This window comes from Mangifera indica, chromosome 18 (assembly GCF_011075055.1).
Source record: "Mangifera indica cultivar Alphonso chromosome 18, CATAS_Mindica_2.1, whole genome shotgun sequence".
In the NCBI taxonomy this organism is placed as follows: Eukaryota; Viridiplantae; Streptophyta; class Magnoliopsida; order Sapindales; family Anacardiaceae; genus Mangifera; species Mangifera indica.
This window is the reverse complement of record NC_058154.1, coordinates 3,161,976-3,180,863: the sequence shown is the minus strand read 5'-3', so window position 1 is coordinate 3,180,863 and position 18,888 is coordinate 3,161,976. Positions and strand designations below refer to the sequence as shown.

Below are 18,888 nucleotides of genomic sequence, written 5' to 3'. Positions count from 1 at the left end.
ACTAACTCTGATGCTTTCATAACCACACTATACATAGCTCGGTGGCTCGAATTATCATATAACATCTTTTCAGTTTTTTACTCAAAACCATTTTGATCAAGGTCAGTGTCATCGTCTACATAGTCAAACACACCCATAATGATTTTCATCACCTACTACCTTTGTTAGGGTTTTATCAGTGGTTTTCTCATATTCATCCATTTTAGAAGAAAAATACTCATTATCATTATCATACAAAAATATTGTTAACTTTCTAAACCTTCTCTTTCATTTTCCCCAATTATACACAGAGGCATTTTAGTATTTTTCTTTGATTTAAATTGAGTTAATTAATGTTTTTTTTTTCCAAAGTTACACATGTCTGTGTATAAGGGTTTACACAACCATGTATCGTCAGTAGAATTTAAATTTTGGATAAGATCGTGATCGTGGCAAGATCAGGTGTTGCCTTTGTTGTACAACATGACACACACCCGTGTGAGTCTATACATGCTCGTATGTCACATCCAAGAGGCAAAAATAGCAATGCGTTTAACCTGGCTCTCTCATATTTTTCTCACACCCAGCCACACACAAATAAAAAAGCAATAAGAGGTTAGAAGCTAGCCAGAAATCACTATAACCACGCAAAGAATTACTTGTATGTCAGAAGTCAAGAAGTTGAGGTTTCTCTAGGCTAGTTATAGTTAAATCTTTGAGAAGTTTATGTATTGCCATCCTAAACCATGATATCTTGTGATTCTCTGAGAGTTTTGATAATCATATTCTTGCATATATGTATATAATCATAGCCAGATCTTGTATGAATTTTGTGAATAAGAAATTGGAATAGGTATGATAGATTGATGATTATAATGATTAAGGATTGAATTTTGATTGTGTTTATGTGTTGGCAATGTGCAAAGTGTATCTAGGGTACTTAGAAACATATTTACATACTTGTATATATTTTAGATCATTAGAAGCTAGTCGAAACAGTGTTAGAAGCGGTAGGTTGCGATTCCAAATCATAACACACAAATGTGTATGGTCTCAAACACACCCATGTGTCCTCAGTTCAAAATAGGAATTTCATAATTCTCGTGCATTCATTTTGAGGAAAGACATACACAACTATTTGGTATGGAACATATACCCATGTGTGACTTTCCAAAAATAGACTCTATGCTTAAAAAAGAGGCACACGAGGGTGCACCTTAGGCACACATACATGTAGTTAGTTAAAAGACTATTTTACCCTTACTTTAAACTTAATGAAAGGGAAAAAGGAGGAAAAAGAAAGAATAAGAGACTTTAGTAAGAAAGACAAGCCAGATAGGATTAGAAACAGTGTTCGACTATGTAAAAGACAGCAAAAGACCTCAACCAAGTTGAATTTGGGTTAAAAATCAGAAAAGTTAAGGGAAATGGTTCATATCTAGTTCACCACTAGCTAAACGCAAAAGTGGCAAGATACATGAAAACGATATAGCTGGATACCCGTTAGATGCATCATACACTTGACGCCAAGGCACATAACCACTTAGTTCATTTCAAGTATGCATGGTAAGGGATTGTGGCTTTTCAAATATTTCTTCACGTGGTTAGCGTGATGCATCACATATGTACCCACGGTAAGGTCATCCCAAGATGGTCTAAACAATAGTTCTAATGAACTTATATGATAAGGGAAAGGACTGTTATCAGATTATTATTTCCCATGTGATTAGGGTGTCCCAATTAACTAACCCAATAAGTCATATGACATGTGCACAAGACACAACAGATAGTGACACCAAGATGTCTTATATTTTCATTAAGTATCAAATATGTCAATTTCAGTTTAGGTTTTAGTGACCATTGTGGATGGCCTATGTCTAGACGCGAGGGTGCCAAGTTATGACCAAATCTTGATTCAAAATTGGAATGCCAAATTTGTCAAATCTATGTGTATTCAAGGTGTCAAGAGGTCACGGATTTTCAGAATGTTTTCACTCACCTATTCCTTTTTGTTGTTTGGCCAAAGAACTATTTTCTATCTAAAATTTATCCTAATCTAAAAAACATACTCACGACAGATGAAAAACCTAAACACCCACCCATAGACAAACTTTTATTATAATTTTTCATTAGCGACAAGGGTAAAATCGTTATTTTATCCCTAAATTCTAAAACCCTAAAAATTTATATCATTTTCTCCTCTTAATTTAGAAAACTAACAATTTCCCCCTTTATTAAACTTTAAAAAATTGCATTCCCCTCTAAGGGTAAGTTCTTCCATCTTGGGCGACTAGTTGTCATTCTCGCCGTCGACCGGCCTTTTCACCATCTTCTTCTTCCTTGATAGACGTTGCACCAGACTAATTTCATTAGACGAAGACGAATTGTCTTTTTTCGATCAATGGATCGACATCAGTAGAGTCTTTTGATGTTGATCTGTCGATGACTAGAGAATTGATGTCATCCTTGTCCGAAAGAATTGGCCTAGTGAACATCGACGACTAGAGAAGAAGATGGTAGGAACATCGGTCAATAGCGAAAAGGGCATCCGATCGTCAGAGATAGAAAAAAAAACCCTATGGGGAAAATGTTGTTTTGCAAAGTTCAATTTCAGAGGCAATCTTCGATTTTATATGCATAGATTTTAAATTTTTTGGGTGGATTTGAGAAATTGATAAGACATAGAAAAGAAAAAGGCCAAAAGTAGCTATGTTAAATAATAGAATAAATACAAAAATATTTTTAATATTAACCAAAAAAAAAGGTGTTCTTTGATGTGCCCCGGCAACAATATTGAATATAACAAAGCTTCATAAATCATACAAAAAAAAAAAAAAGACAATCGAGAAGAGAACGAGAAGAGGAGATGGATTTGTCTCGCCTTTTGTTTCTAGCTTTGGATTTTTCCCATTATTTAAAAAATAAATAAATCCCACGAGGGGATTGTGTCTCAAGCTGGTGAGCTCAAGAAAAATTGTTACTAAATTGCACAAAAATTAAAACGATCTTTCAGAGCTCATACAAATATGTGGCCTGCAACGCCAATGGCGATAGTGCTAGTGATGTAGATACCCGAGGGATTATATATGAAACGAAATATTTAAGGCCAAGAGACTTTATCACATCCAAGTTTACTCAATTGACAAAATCTTATCTGTTAATTTTAAAAATTCCAAACACCTCTACTTAATTATTACTGTTAATAAATTTTGTTAGATTTCAAGATAAAATAAAGTACATATATAATTTTCTTTCGCACATACTCTCCATTGGCATCAACACCTGAGATTTCTCTTTTCCTTCCTTAATCCTTACTAGCACAGATAACCGGCTAAATAATCTGCCCCAAGGTTTAGTCTCAGCACCTACACCCTTATCATTCGCAACCTCCACAGTCGGGACCCCATTAACACTAACCAATACTTGCTTCACTTGTCTTGACAGAATGGAATCATTATTTGAATCCTTAGACGGTCCAGACATAGCCACTCCCGATAGAGAACCAAAGGCATCAAGGAAAACCATTTTCCAGATGAAATCCAATGAGGAGAGAGAACAGACAGAATCGACCGAAATCCAGCCAATAGACAAGAGAGAGCAGGGAAGAGAACAGAGAAAGAACAAACCAGCCAACACAGCACGAGAAAACATTTCAACATTGGAAAGGATTTTCCTCATTTGGGGTGAAAGTGAAGAGACAGTTAGGGTTTTAAAGCATTAATTTGGGGGTATTTTTGCATCATATTAAAAAGCTGTGAATTAGGAATTTTTAATTAAACTTACAGAAGATACTAATAAAACTGGATGATAGGTGAGTGTTTAAATTTTCTAAAATTAATTTATAGAACATTTTTCAATTGAATAAACCTTGGGTGTGAATAAGTGTTTTGGCTAATAATTAAAATCAATGAAAGGTCCACAGCAGGAGAAAACAAAATCAAAGATTGGATTTGTTCTAACAGCTTTTGTTTCTTTGTATTGCAAAAAATTAAACCATGAATCCATGGGACGTGCATGTAAAATCTCATAGTCAGGACAATTTCTTTCTCATTTCTTGTAGACGCGTCGATAATTTTCTTTCTGAAAGAGCTTGCCATGGAAGTGGTATCTTAGAACTCCAAAAATATTATTGGGCCTATCATATTTCAAAAGTTAGGTCAAAGAGTAAGACTCTCTCTCTCTCGCAATTACGTACACACATCTCATATGTTTCCCAACTTCAATTAGGGAGTAGGAAACATCCTTCCCTCAATTGGGCTTTTTGGGTACTTGCACTACAATTTAATGTTTCAATACCCAATCTGGGTTTTGACTCACTCAAGGGTTCGGTCTACGCCAACTATTGGCCCAACAAACCAAATTGATGGTTGGACTAGTAAAATGTTTGAAGGTGGTTTTGTCTTTTTTTTTTTGGTTCGTGGGTCAAATGGATATATACTTAGGAGTGATTTTCTTGAAAGATAATAGGGTAAATCTATAAGGATACTGAATCCTATAGGGATGAACGTACCTATAGGTAAATCTCACTTCGATAAAATATGAGATAAGTATTTTTCTATCACTTGGAATGATAAGAGAAGACTTCGGTGTATGTACGATCCAGTTTGGTTTAAAAACTTTTACAAACCAAACTGAAAAAAAGGGTTCGAAAAAATTTTAAACCAAATCAAACTATTTTAGTTTTCAAACAAAACTAAAAAAATACAGTTTGGTTCAATTTAGATTATGGTTTAAACTAATTAAAAATCATTTACTTCTAAATATTTTCTACTTAATATGTTAAATTAAATCAAAATTATCTAAAAGATTAAATAAACATGGAAAATGAACATGAAACACATATATAATTAACATGTATAGAAAATGATAAGATAAGTATAAAAAAAAGTGGTGTAAATCCTTAATTTGTTGCATTATGTTAAATTCTTTAGAGTTATAATAGTCATTTTTAAAACTATTGAAAAACATTAAAAGTTTAAAACATTTTTTGAATTTCCAAAATCCCCTTGTGAAAGATCATTAACACCCCTAAATTTTCAAAAATTATAAATACCTTTAGATAGACAATTATACGTCATCAACACCCTTAGCTTGAGTTTAGCATGAATGAAAAATAGCCTGATTTGAGTTAGGTTTGAATTTGTTGAGCCCAAATTAAAGGTGGCTCGAGTTTTGCTCGAATATAAAATGATTTGGGTTGGTTTAGCTAGAGTTCGACGTAAATTAATAGTTTGAATTTGTGGTTCAATTTAGCTTGAATTCATGGTTCAATTTAGCTTGAATTAATGGTTTGAATCTATAGTTTAAATTCGTGAATAAGATTCATGGCTTACTGATAAACCAATGTCATTTTATATAAATAATAGGCAAAACCATTGAGACATGCATTTAAATTGAATCAAGTTGCGGATTCAAACCACCAATTTGAATTATAAATTTCAACTAAACTAAATCATAAATTTGAACCATATATTCAAATCTTGAATTCAAATTGAAATTGAGTCAAACTGAGTTGATCACCTCCTAACTTGAGTTCAGCTAAATTTTCAAAATGAGTCAAATCTTTCAGTTTGAATTTGACTTGAATTTGTTTCATTCAAATTTGAGTCAAGCCACCTTTTGAGACTGAGTTGACTCAATTCAAATTCAACCCTACTTCTACTTTTAAATTTTTTTTCTACATTTAATTAAAACTAATATAAAATAGAGATAAAAAATATTTAATAAAAAATTAAGGACAAAATGTTATTTAGCTTAAGGACTTTTTTGTCATTTTAACAATTTTATAAAAAAGATTATAATTTTTTTAATAAATTTAACATACAGGAGAGAAAATGACTTTTGAAAACTTAAAATATAAAAATTTATCATTTCTTCAAACCTTGGGTGGAAATAGTTGTTTAACCCATATATATATATATATATATATTAAAAAATATAGTTCACAATTTGGTTGGGTTAGAAACAGCTCAAATGGCATCACAAATTGTAAACCATTTTTTAAAAATTCATCAACTCAAACCAAACCGTAATTTTTGAACTATTCGGTCTGTTTTTACTGTTTAAATCAAATTATACACACCCCTAAGAAGATTAATTGGTTAACCCTTGAGATTTTAAATTGTCAAAATGTGTTTTAGATTATAAAACTCAAAAACAAAACCGTGAGAAACTATATATCCAAATGAACAATATCTTAAAAATGGATTAGATTGAATGTAACATAATACTTCCATGAAAATTTCATGAAATACTTCTAAATTATAGAAAATTATCCTAAACTTACCTTTGACATAAGTTATGAAAATTAAGTGAAAGTATCAAAGTAAAATAGAATGATAATGACATTCTTTTTTCAAAATAACTTATACATAAATCTGATAAACCAAAAAATAATTCAACTAGTAAGTGTTATATATATTCCTAACTACAACTTAGTAAGTGTTACATTTCAAACAATGTCATATTATTTGTAAGATTATGATAAATAAATGCCACAATAATTAGTCAACCATTTAAATTGATGACTGGGAATCAGGGTCATAATCGAGCAATTCGAGTATTTTTCTCCCACCTCTATTTCTCGATTTGGTGTGCTTGTGAGTTTAGATTAGTTGTATACCATCAATAAAATTTTATAAGTTAAAAATATTTAATATATACCACTAAAATCTAATACTTATACCTAAAACTTACATTTACCTGTGCCATACTTTGATTCTCAGTATGAAAATTTTATCAACGCTGTTAGCTTTTAAAATTTGCATATAAAATCTAACTTGGAACTTTGAATATGAGGAAATTAATAATAGATATAAGCTACAGATTTTAATTATATTTTTTCTAGTCAAACTCAAATCAATAATTTGTATCTCTATTTCGAGTTCAAAAGCAATATTTCAATACTACTTAGTTGTAGAGACGTAGTAGAAACTCAGAGAGAGGCAGATGGGGCTTTCAATTATCATATCTTTTTATAAAAATGGTTTGAATGCATTCACAAGATTAAGGATAATAAGTTGGGAAATTTCTAACACTAGGTTTAACCACAATATGTAATAATAATGTCAATTATATTCGACATAATCAAATATATTTGACAATTTCTAAATTAGCAATCAGAATTCAGCACAGAGTGACCTATTCATCTCTCCATTTTTTATAGCATTCTTTTGTTTTAGGTAGGCTTTATACGGCTATATTTTTTATAAAATGTTTTTTTTTTCAATTAATAACCATTTTTCATTTTTAACATAATTAGTTCTAACTTTATATATATATTAGTTGTAGTATAATTTGGGTTGGAGACTACTTCCCATTACAGCTTGGGTTTCAAAGGGCTAGCCTCAAGCACGTCAAGCCTAAATATTAGTTGATCATTTAAGTTCGATTCGAATTTATTATCATGAATTCAAATTCAATTCAAATTAGTCGAAGATATCGTTGATAGGTAATGATATAGTATTTTCAATAAGATAAATAATATCATCAACTAGATAAACAGTATTATCAAAAAAGGTTTTGAATTGAACTTGAGTTGAATTGTAAAAGCTTTAACTTAAATTCACTTTGAATTAAATGGAATGTTAATTCAAAACAAATTGACTTGGTTTGAGTCAACCCCTCATAGATTTGTGGTAAATAATATAAAAAAGACCAAAAGACTTATTCCCACCTAAGGTTTAGTCCAATCCCAAATACCCACCCCTAAGGTTTGAAAACACCCAAAGTCCCAACTATGAGTCAATTTCTATTAAAAATTTTTGTTAAGGTCAAAGGTAAAATGATCATTTAACTATTAATATTAAAAAAATATAAAAGTTTATATCATTTTACCCCTTGTTTGGAAAACTAACTATTTTCCCCAATATTAAGTTTTGAAAAATTACATTCCCCCCTTAGGGTTTCAAAATCATCCATCCATTTACCAGTGACTGTCCATCTTCGTCCAGCTGCTTACTCTTCCTGTGATTGGTGCAATCTGTCTTTGGCTACTTTCTCTTCCTAGTCTATCATCGTTGAATGGAAAATGACAACCTAGACAAATCATCTCCAGATGATGACAAAGATTATTAGTCTTCGTCATTGTTTGGATGAAGATTAATCAGATGATTCGTCTTTGTTTTCTAGGTATAGACAATGAAGGATTCGTCATCCAGACTTTGACTTATGTCATCTTGGCTGCCTTCATTGTCAGAGGGAGAAAAAGAGGTGCTATCATTTATCATCAATTGCGGAGAAAGACGTCATATGGAGATGGACGGTCACTGGTAAATGGACGAATGATTTTGAAACTCTACGTGGAAGGAATGTAATATTTTAAAACTTAATTTTGATGGAAAATGGTTGGTTTTCCAAACCAAAGGGGGTAAAATGATACAAACTTTTATATTTTTTAATAGGCCAACAGACTTATTCCCGCATAAAAGTATATTGATTTCTCAAGTTTTTTTTTGTTAACTTTAAAAATTATATTTACCTACTCATAGACAGTTAAAATTAACTAAGTCTTTTAGTTATATCATCTCCCTCCTTAAACCATAAAAACTAACAATTTCTCCCAACCCAAGTTTTCAAAAACAATATTTTCCCCCTAGGGTTTCCAAACTTTCAGATTAAATTTTTTGACGATGTCTCTTCCTTTCCAGCATCTCCTCCTTCTAGTTGTTCTCCTTTCCATCCTCCTTAGCATCGTCATCAATGAAAACAACTCGTCTTCATCGAGATGAAGATAAACCATCTTTGTCAACAACGAAGACTCTTTGTCAATGAAGAGTCTTCTTCTCTAGACGAAGATGATTCGTCTTTGTCAATAACGACTCCGAAAAGGACGGGAAAGAGCATGGCCAAAAGGAGGAGACACTGGAGAGAAAGAAAAGTTGCTTGGAGATCGCTAGTTGTCATTGAAAAATTCAATCTGAAAGTTTGGAAACCCTAAAGGGGAAAATGTTATTTTTGAAAACTTGAGTTAGGGAAAATTGTTAGTTTTTAGGGTTTAGGGAGGAAATAAAATAAAATTTAAATTTATTTTTAATATTACAGGTACAATAATGATTTTACCTTTGAAAACGTTAATTTTAACTATCTGTAAGTGGGTAAATGAGATTTTCAAAATTAACGAGAGAGAACTTGAGAAATCAGCATACTTTGGATGGGAAATAGTCCTTTGGCCTTTTAAATATTAATAATTAAATGACTCTTCTACCTTTGATTATAACAAAAAATTTTAAGAGAAATTGGCCCATAAATGAGATTTTTGATTTATCAAACCTCACAAATAGATATTTGGGAATAGAGTAAACTTTGGATGGGAATAAGTGTTTTAACCTATAAAAAACAAAAGATGAAAGGTTTTATCTTATAGCTCAATTAAAAATCAATAAAAAACATATAAAAATATGAGCCAAAGGACTATACACCTATCAGACTTGAAAAACTAAAAGTCCTACTTATCGGCTAACTTTTGTTAAAAAATGTAAGACTAAAATCATCATTTCATTAATAATATTTAAAAAATATAAAATTAATTATGTTTTTCCCCCACAGTTTTAAAAACTAACAATTTCATCATTGTTTAAAGTTTTCTAATTTTCAAAAATAACATTCCCCCTTAAAACCTGGGGATTATTTTTCAGACGTCCTCTAACCACCATCTTTGCCAACCGACAACAACACTTCAACCCACTATTTCATCAGTCATAAGATCTTTACCCTCCGATGCAAGAAGAGGCGATGAAGACTCGTCTTCATTGATTCTAGATGAATCAATGAAGATGAGCATCTTTATCAATTCCAGACAAACATCTTTATCGATTCCAGACAAATCAACAGAGTCAATAAAGATAAATTTTCGTCGATTATTCTAGAATTGACGAAAATGCATCTTTGGTGCATCATCTAGAAGCTTCAGAGAGATGAAGGATGGCTGGTGAGATGGTGGGTTGAAACGCTTTCTTCGATGGCCAGAGAGTCTTTAGAAAATAAACGTTAAGTTTTGAAGGGAGGGGGAATGTTACTTTTGAAAATTAAAAAATTTTAGATAAGGGTGAATTTATTAGTTTTTAAAACTGTGGGGGAAAAATATAATAAATTTTATATTTTTTAATATTATTAATAAATAATTATTTTATCTTTATTTTTTAATAAAAATTAGCTCATAAATGGAATTTCTAACTTTTCAAACCCTACAAATATAATTTGTAGAACGCATTAAAATTGAGGGGAAAACATTCCTTCGGCCTAAAAATATGTTTTATAACATCAATTATCAATGTGTCTCGAATAATAAAAAATTAAATACATTTGGTGGTGACATGACACTTGGCAGCCTCAATAGTTTAGGTAGAATCAACTATGATGACTCAGCAGTTTAACCTTTTATATCAACTTTGGAAAGGAGTAGGTTAGGGTTTCCTTACTCGTCGCACCAAAAAAAAGGTGCGACCCATGGGGGATGTACAATCCAATTGGTGCTCCGATAGCCAATTACATGAGAGAATTGGACGCGTATTCTTTGTTTATCATAGGCCTTTTAAGAATAATAACATTCCGAGATATCTAATTATAAATGTTTTTCTTTTTTTTTATGGGCTTGTATTTTATTTTTATCTATTGAAGATATTGAAAGATATTTTTTTATTAAGTGAATTAAATTTTCAAAATTTTCCCATAAAAATACGAAACTTTTAGTGTTTTTTTTTTAATTGGAAACACCAAAAAAATATAATAAAAATTGTTTATTTTGTTTTGTTTTACAAGGTAAATAGTTTGATATATTCAATAAAAAATCGAAAAGGTTCTATTCGGTAGCAAAATTTGAAAGTTCAAGCTATTCTCTAAATTTATTTAAAAGTTCAATTTTTTCAAAAAAAAAAATTGATAGTTTAATATCCTTAAATATTCATATCAGGGCCTTAATTGTATATAGAAGTTGTAGAAGTTGTAGAAGTTGTAGTAAGAGAGTCTTTTACTAAAACTTTGTAATCTTTCTCTTGGATAATGAATAATTTAATTTGTTGTTTTTCACCGTAAATATAGGTAATCAATTTGATCATCAAGCCACTGTTAATTCTTTTGTTAATTTCTTGATTTGTTTTACTTCACTAACGTTTTAAATTCTTTTTTAGTTATCGATCGTGAGTTAATGAGTTAAACATAGCGACTTTGAAGTTAATTTAAAACATTTTTATATCAATTACAATAGGGTAGATTCAAATCAAGTTGGCTAATTAGCTTTATTCGAATTGATGTTTACTTAATTCAAACTTAACTTAAGATAAAGTTTCAGTTTGATAGTTTAACTCAAATTTAATTTGAATCTTTTTTCGATGATATTACTTATTCCATTGATGATATTATTCATTTCATCAATAATATTATTTATTCTGTCAATGATCTTTTAATGACATATTTGACTAGTTTAAATTCAACTAAAATTTGATTTAAACTGGACATAATAGATTTGATTTGAATTAGAGTCAACTTATGTTCTGACTCAATTCGACATAAATCTATTTCTATGTTAACCAAAATATATAATTATTTCCGGGAGAAAATTACTAATCACTAAGAAAGCTTTTAGATGTTTTTGCGAAAGATATATATTAATGAAACTCATGCCAAGCTAGCTCTGATGAATATCGATTGTCTTCACAATATATGAGGAAGCATATAGGAAATTAAGTATAAATTCGGCTTAGTTGAGTGAATCAACTCAATGTAAAAACGAACAAGTCTGGGCTGCAATAAGAATCAATCAATTTAAAAAAAGAAATTGACAAGTTCAGAAATCGACCTTCACAAGAAACTTGAAAGAAGAACAGTCACACACACACACACAAAGCAATGCTTTGAAAAAGTAGAACATTACGTAACTTACCTCCTTTTGAACGTAACTGTAATGAGAAAAATTGTTTTCACATTTAATAAATATCATATAAATTTCTCTATAAATATTAGTTTGATCCTAAGCAAAGCAAAATAGACAAAATTACCCCTACTCTGCTCATCGACCCAATTGCAAGTTGACCCAAACCGCCCCTTCATCAAGTGAATCTGCGTTCCGGCCACGAAAACAATGTTAGGTGTAAATTGCAGGCTGCTTGGCCGGGTCAAATATTATAAGATTTGATAAAGCCTTACTTACTTCTCAAGTAGCTAGCCTTATCAATTTCTCCCTATAAATAAGAAAGAAGAGCAAATAAAAGCTACACAACAACAAACTTCTTAGTTAAGAGTTTGCAAGCAAATTATTAAAAGCATCAATGGCTTCACGTACATTAATCCAGCTTCAGATTTTTCTTATTTTGGTTCTTTCAACAACAGCTTTCTCAGACGTCTTGTCTCCTTATTACTATGAGAAAGTGTGTCCCGAAGCTTTGCCAACTATCAAACGAATAGTGGAAGCTGCTGTTTACAAAGAACGCCGCATGGGTGCCTCTCTTCTGCGTCTGCACTTCCATGACTGTTTTGTTCAGGTAAATTTACCAACTATTAAATTTTTCTCATTCTCACTCACCTAACAATCTTGGTTAATTTTATAAGGTTCATGCATGCATTCTCAAATACTTTGCCTTTATCGTCCAGGGTTGCGATGCATCGGTTCTCCTGGATGCGACACCCACCATCGACGGTGAAAAGAACGCAGTTCCCAACCTCCATTCCCTTAGAGGTTTTGGAGTCATCGACCAGATTAAGAAAGAGGTCGACAAAATTTGTGGAGGCCCAGTTGTTTCTTGTGCAGACATTTTGGCTGTTGTAGCTCGTGATTCTGTTGTTGCGGTATGCATTTACAAATCCTTATCAATCATTTTTTTTCGTTTTTAATTTCGGATAACAACAACCAAAAACATTCGGACTATAACATTTTTCTAATCGAAATGACTGATCTCTCAAATATTTTTACAAAAGTGACGGAACTTTCCGATTTTTCTCAATAGCAAAGGACAAACTTTTACTATTCTCAAACTAATTATCTTATTTGTTCGATATATTTAATAAAAATTATTAAAAATTTGGTCAATACTTTCAATAAAAAATGTTAAAAGTTTGATTTCTTTAACAGAATGATATTAAATTTTGGTCCTTTCCATGAAAAAGGTGACAGTTGAGGCAATTAGCAACCAATGCATGAAATATGGGACAAAAATCTTTATATGTATCAACAAAATTCTGTGGCTGATTTGCATGTTAAAAATGTGCAGCTTGGAGGACCATCATGGACGGTGGCATTGGGGAGAAGAGACTCGACCACTGCTAGCAGGAACTTAGCCAATATCAACCTTCCATTAGCAACATTTAATCTCGCAGAACTGAGCAGTAACTTCAAAAACCAAGGGTTGGACGAGAGAGACTTAGTGGCGCTATCTGGTGGTCACACCCTTGGTTTCTCACATTGTCGTCTCTTTAAGGACAGAATTTACAACGCAACAAACATTGATACTGAGTTCGCAGAAGAGCGAAGAAAGACATGCCCACGTATAGGAGGAGACAACAATCTTGCTCCTTTGGACCCAACATTTGCCCATTTTGATACTGCATATTTTTCTAACTTGATAAAAGAGAAGGGGCTTCTTGACTCAGATCAAGCACTTTTTAATGGTGGCTCAACCGATGAACTGGTAAAGACTTATAGCTATAACCCCATGGCTTTCTTTGCTGATTTTGCCAAGTCTATGATTAAGATGGGGAACATACAAGTGTTGACCGGGAACCAAGGTCAAATTCGTTCGAATTGCAGGAAGGTGAATTCCTAAAGTGGTTTTATGTCTTATAACATATTAACAACTCTTAAAGATATAGAATTTTATTTTTTTCTAGTAAATAATCAAATTTTCAAATTTATCCATTAAATAAATTAAACTTTCATTATTTTTTTATTGAAAATATCAAACAACACAATTAAAATTATTGATTTATTTTGTAAGCAAAATAATTAGTTTGATATTTTTAATAAAAAATAATAAAAGTTTGTTCATTTAATTAGTAAATTTGAGAGTATGATTCTTTAATAAGAAAATCATAAAATTCGATCTTTTTGATAAAAAAAATAAAGTTAAGTATTTCAATAAAAAAATAATAATTGAATACTTTCAAGTGTTATTGTTATCCTTTCTTATATGTCATTGTAATTTGAAATATGTAAGTTTATATTATTGTCTTCTTGTTGTTACACAGATGTTTTTTGCATTAAATAATCACACCAAATAATAAAGTGATCATGGTTCTTGTATTTCAAACATAAAAGTGCTATATCTAATGCAATGTATCATTTCCTAATTAAACAAGTATAAATTTCACTAGAAATCATATTATTAGCTCTTATTCACAGCTAATATACATGATGAATTTAGAGGTCTATTAAAACTAAACGAAGTGCTATTTAATTTGAGTTTGATTAAATTATCTTAAGACAAAGTTTGAGTTTGAGCTTGAACTTGCCAAGTTGGTGAGATCTCAGTTTAAGCTCAATTTCATCAACTTGGTGAAATTTCGATTTGAGCTTGAGATAGAATTAGATGACTTAAGCTTTACTCAAGCTTGGGTTAAAAAATTAAGCTTGAGACAGAATTATATGTAAACCCAAGAAGTAATATTTTAAATAGTAGTTCTATATATACAACTTTTGTATACAATTTTATGTACAAATAATGATGTGTCATTATGTGATTAAATAATTGAACATTAAAAATAAAACAACACCTAATCACATAGTGACACATTATTATTTGTATATAAAGTTATGCATATAATATTATTATATTTTAAAAGTGTAAGGGGCACTTTGGTTAAGGGCTCATAAAGATTATTTTGATAATCTATCTTTTATTATTTGTATTACTTTGTTTGGTTTAAAAGTAATAAATTATTCTGGTAATCTTCTATTACTAGTTGTAATGTTATAGAAAATATAAGAAGTAATTTGATTACTATCTTTACTTTATGTATTAAAAAATTATCAAAATAATATTGATTTTATTATAACTATATTCTTATTTATTAATTTTTTAGAACAAAAATAATCTTATCTAATGGTATTTAAATAAAAAAATATACTAGTATTTTTTTATTATCTCTAACCAAATATAATAATTATTTATATTTATCTATTTTTATCCATTTTTGTTACCCATTAATCTTTAATATAATCTATCTTTAAAATATATTTTTAATTTTGACAATAAAATATTTCTAAAACCAATCACCCCTTATGTGTAAAATTTGAAATTTTTAAGATCTTCCTAATATATTACTTAAACCAAGTCATAAGCTCATCAAATTGATTGTCTACAAGCAAGAGCCCGTCTCAAGTTACACCCCTAGCTCAAACCTATCATATTCTAAATTTTCATTTCATATATTTCTACCTATCCTTGTCCATATTCAACAAAGCATCTTCTCAAAAATATTAACGTTAGGTCAATTTACGATTTGGATAGTGTAATGTTAACATAGACAAATTCAATCTTATATACAAGATTATGATATCAATTGTAAAATATTGAATTAAATTAATCGAAATTTATTGAAATACCAAATATATAAGAGTGGCTCGGTCATCGAGAGGCCACTTCTTATTCGATCGATAGGGCGGGGCTGCGGACCAACAATCCAGCAAAAGGGCTTAAAAGCTCCTTTATCAATCAAAGCTTTCTGAATAAATGTGTTTTAACATTGATCACATTAAGTTCATAATAAATTTTTATTAAATTATTTAATTATTAAATTTTATTTAATCAAATTATAATTAATATTAATTCACATTAATAAATTTTTAAACCGATAGAATATTAGATCAAATATTTATTAGTAGAGGAAGTAGTCATCACATAAATATATCTCAGTCTTTTGAATAAATCAATGATGCTGCTGCGATCAAGTATGAGACTTTTTCTTTTCGCAAAGCATAGATATAAATATAATTTGACTGACTTTGAACCATAGATTAATATGCACTTAATTAATGTTGTCACTAACTTTTATACCAATATATTAAAGTGGAGAAGGTGTCATTTTAGCACTCACAAGGTTCTATATTAATCTCAAACTCGTTTAAAAATAACATAAATTTAGAGTTATTAGTTTGTGTTAATGAATCGTATTAGTATTGTGTCTTTACATAATACTATTTTAAAGAATCTATAATGTTTTTTTCCAATTACGTACCCATATATGAAATACGTACTCAAGGAGATATACTAACTTAAAATATTTCTGAAAACATTGCAACATTAAAATAAATGCACGGTATTTAATTGAAATCCCACAATCTCTAAAAGTGTAATTATTAATAAAATCATAAAACAAAGTTTCAGTATTGGTTGTTCAAATGTCTTAAACCAAATCATAAAAGTATAGTACATAAATGACATAAATAAAAATCCAAATAACAAAGTCATAGTCCAAAGAAGTAAAAAGACTAAAATACCCTCACCTCATGCACCATCTCGAGTTGACCAGTTGTCTTTACCGTTGCCCTCTGGCTCTATCGCCACCTCGCTACTCTACAATCCTACCTGCAAAATCACGAAGGAACACAGTGAGTGAAACACACTATGTAAGTAGATAAGCACACAATAACATAATATCTAATAATTTCAATGTGTTCCGTTTCCAATCATATTGTGGTATTTCAGATGTTTCCCTAATATCCTAGATGTCCATCCAAGTATCTCAATACCTTGTGCCTAATCTTTGATAATAATGTCATCCTTGATAACTCATACTGAATGATGTATATCAGCATCTCAAACACTTGGTGAAAGCATGTGACACCCTTGATATCATCTATATGGTGTACCATATACACATGACGTTCGACTTTTAGGTTATAAATACCATATCATAAGGAAGTACGACCACAAGTCTCTCCCAACTTTGCACAAGCATTCGGACTTGGGGGGGGGGGGGGGGGGGGGGAGGATAAGCAAGAAACACAAATATGAATGTCAGATATCTCATCCATACTGGGTTAGGCAATATGGCTCTCAACCTAATGATACCCTTAAAGGCTTCTCTTTAAAGTAAAGTACTCCTCGTAACACTTCTTTGTAATTTGTACACTCACTCTGTCATAGCGTTCTCCTAGAGTTATTAATATTATAACTATGAACATAAGTTCTTTAATAGTAGACAAAACCATGTTAAAAAACCAATTTGTATCCAAGTTCTACATTTATTTTGCAACATTGTAGTGAATATTAGAGTCAATTATCAGATTTCAATGTCGGTATCATAGTCTATCTTAAGCAAAACTTTGAATTACATAAATCAGTTGATGATAAAACAACTCATTAATAATAATCAAATTTTGAGCAAAGTTGAAAAAGGAAACAATCATAGATAACATACAGATGGTATGGGAAGAATGTAAATTTGGCAAATTCTTTCACCTATATGAGACTCATAATCGGTTATATTATACATTTTATTTGCATTGGAATCATGAATCAAAGTCTAGAAAAAGAAATAAAAAATCATGATATGAACTAAAATGATAGCATTTCGTATATGTAAAAAGAAAGATCCCACATGATTTATCTTGATTTATTCAAAATCATGTTACTTCAAACTAAGTCAACATTATTCCATATTTTATTTTCTCTCTTATTACAATGAATATATTTGTCATAAAATTGTTATCAAACACTCATATAAAAGAATAATATGTTTATATCTAATAGGATTATCATCTCTAAACCAAAACCCTATTAGGATCCTTATTCCTCTGATAAATCTTAAACCTATTATTCATGAGGTAAACTCAAATTTTCAGTAATATCTAGTATTGGTTATGTAACACCCTATTTGCTACATAATGAGTGGATGGTTAAACACCGCTTACCCGCTACATAATAAAGAATGGATGGTTAGAAAACATGATTAAGGAGACTGCCTCCTGTACCCACAATACTAGCAAGACCCGTATGCATCAGCAGAACCAGACTTCACCACTTGATTATCCATTTTACTGAACTGGCTTCACCGTTTTTCTAAGCTGAAAAATCTTGTTCAAGAAGTATAAATGTCTTCACAAAAGATGCAATGATCAGAAATTAATCTTCCCATGACGCTTCCCTCTTTTATTCTAACTCTTCTACTTTGCCTTTTACTCAAGTGTTTCCCGTAAATGTCTCCACTCAGTTGATGTAGCTTCGCATTCACCTATTTCGAATTCGCATGGGTTTCTGGCATTTTGAAAACCTTATTATTCTGTTCCAATCAATTGGATAGAACGCCATCGGCAACAAGATTGTGAAGTTAATGTTAGAACATGTATATGGTCTATATCTAAGCATATATATATTGAGTATGCAAGATAGAAACCAAAATTAATATGCGGAATATTAAACACTAACCTCCAGCCATTGCTTGACGATTTGATGCAGTATAATCCTCTGGAAATTGCTTACAAGTTTCGTCTTCCAGGTGATCTCTTTTTCTCACAGAATGGTGTATGTGTTTCTCTTGTAGAAAAAGCTCACCCAGGGACCCTATTTATAGCCTTCAAAAGCATTCTACCATCAAGAATGCTACGTAACCTGTGGAGTTACGGTATGGAAGTTATAAACCATAATGCATGGGAGTTACAGACCATTACACCATGAAGAAGTAACTGCATGAAGCAGTTACCATTAAGCCATGAAGAAGTAACTGCTGCAGTTACCATTAAGCCATGAAGGAAAAAAAACTGACATTCTCCCACTTGGTCTGTAACCCATCAATCCACATACTGAAGTAAAGAAATAAAATACACGAATCATGGCGATAAGTCCTCTAAGAATGAGTATTATCTTCCATGTATCACGATGTATTCATTCCTTTATATCTTAATGAATAAACCTTATGTTTATTCTGGGTCCAAATTTGATTATTTTCTCAACCAAAATGTGCACATAAAATGAGAAATCA

At 30.9% G+C, this 18,888-nt stretch overlaps 1 protein-coding gene across 1 annotated transcript; it reads left to right on the top strand.

Moving 5' to 3' along the window:
* Window positions 1-12,229: 12,229 nt before the first annotated feature.
* Window positions 12,230-13,733, top strand: LOC123202443 (peroxidase 2-like). The gene is made up of 3 exons (XM_044618392.1): window positions 12,230-12,455; window positions 12,565-12,759; window positions 13,182-13,733. Exons 1-3 carry the CDS (start codon window positions 12,243-12,245, stop codon window positions 13,731-13,733), a joined length of 960 nt encoding a protein of 319 aa, XP_044474327.1. The 5' UTR covers window positions 12,230-12,242.
* Window positions 13,734-18,888: the final 5,155 nt, after the last annotated feature.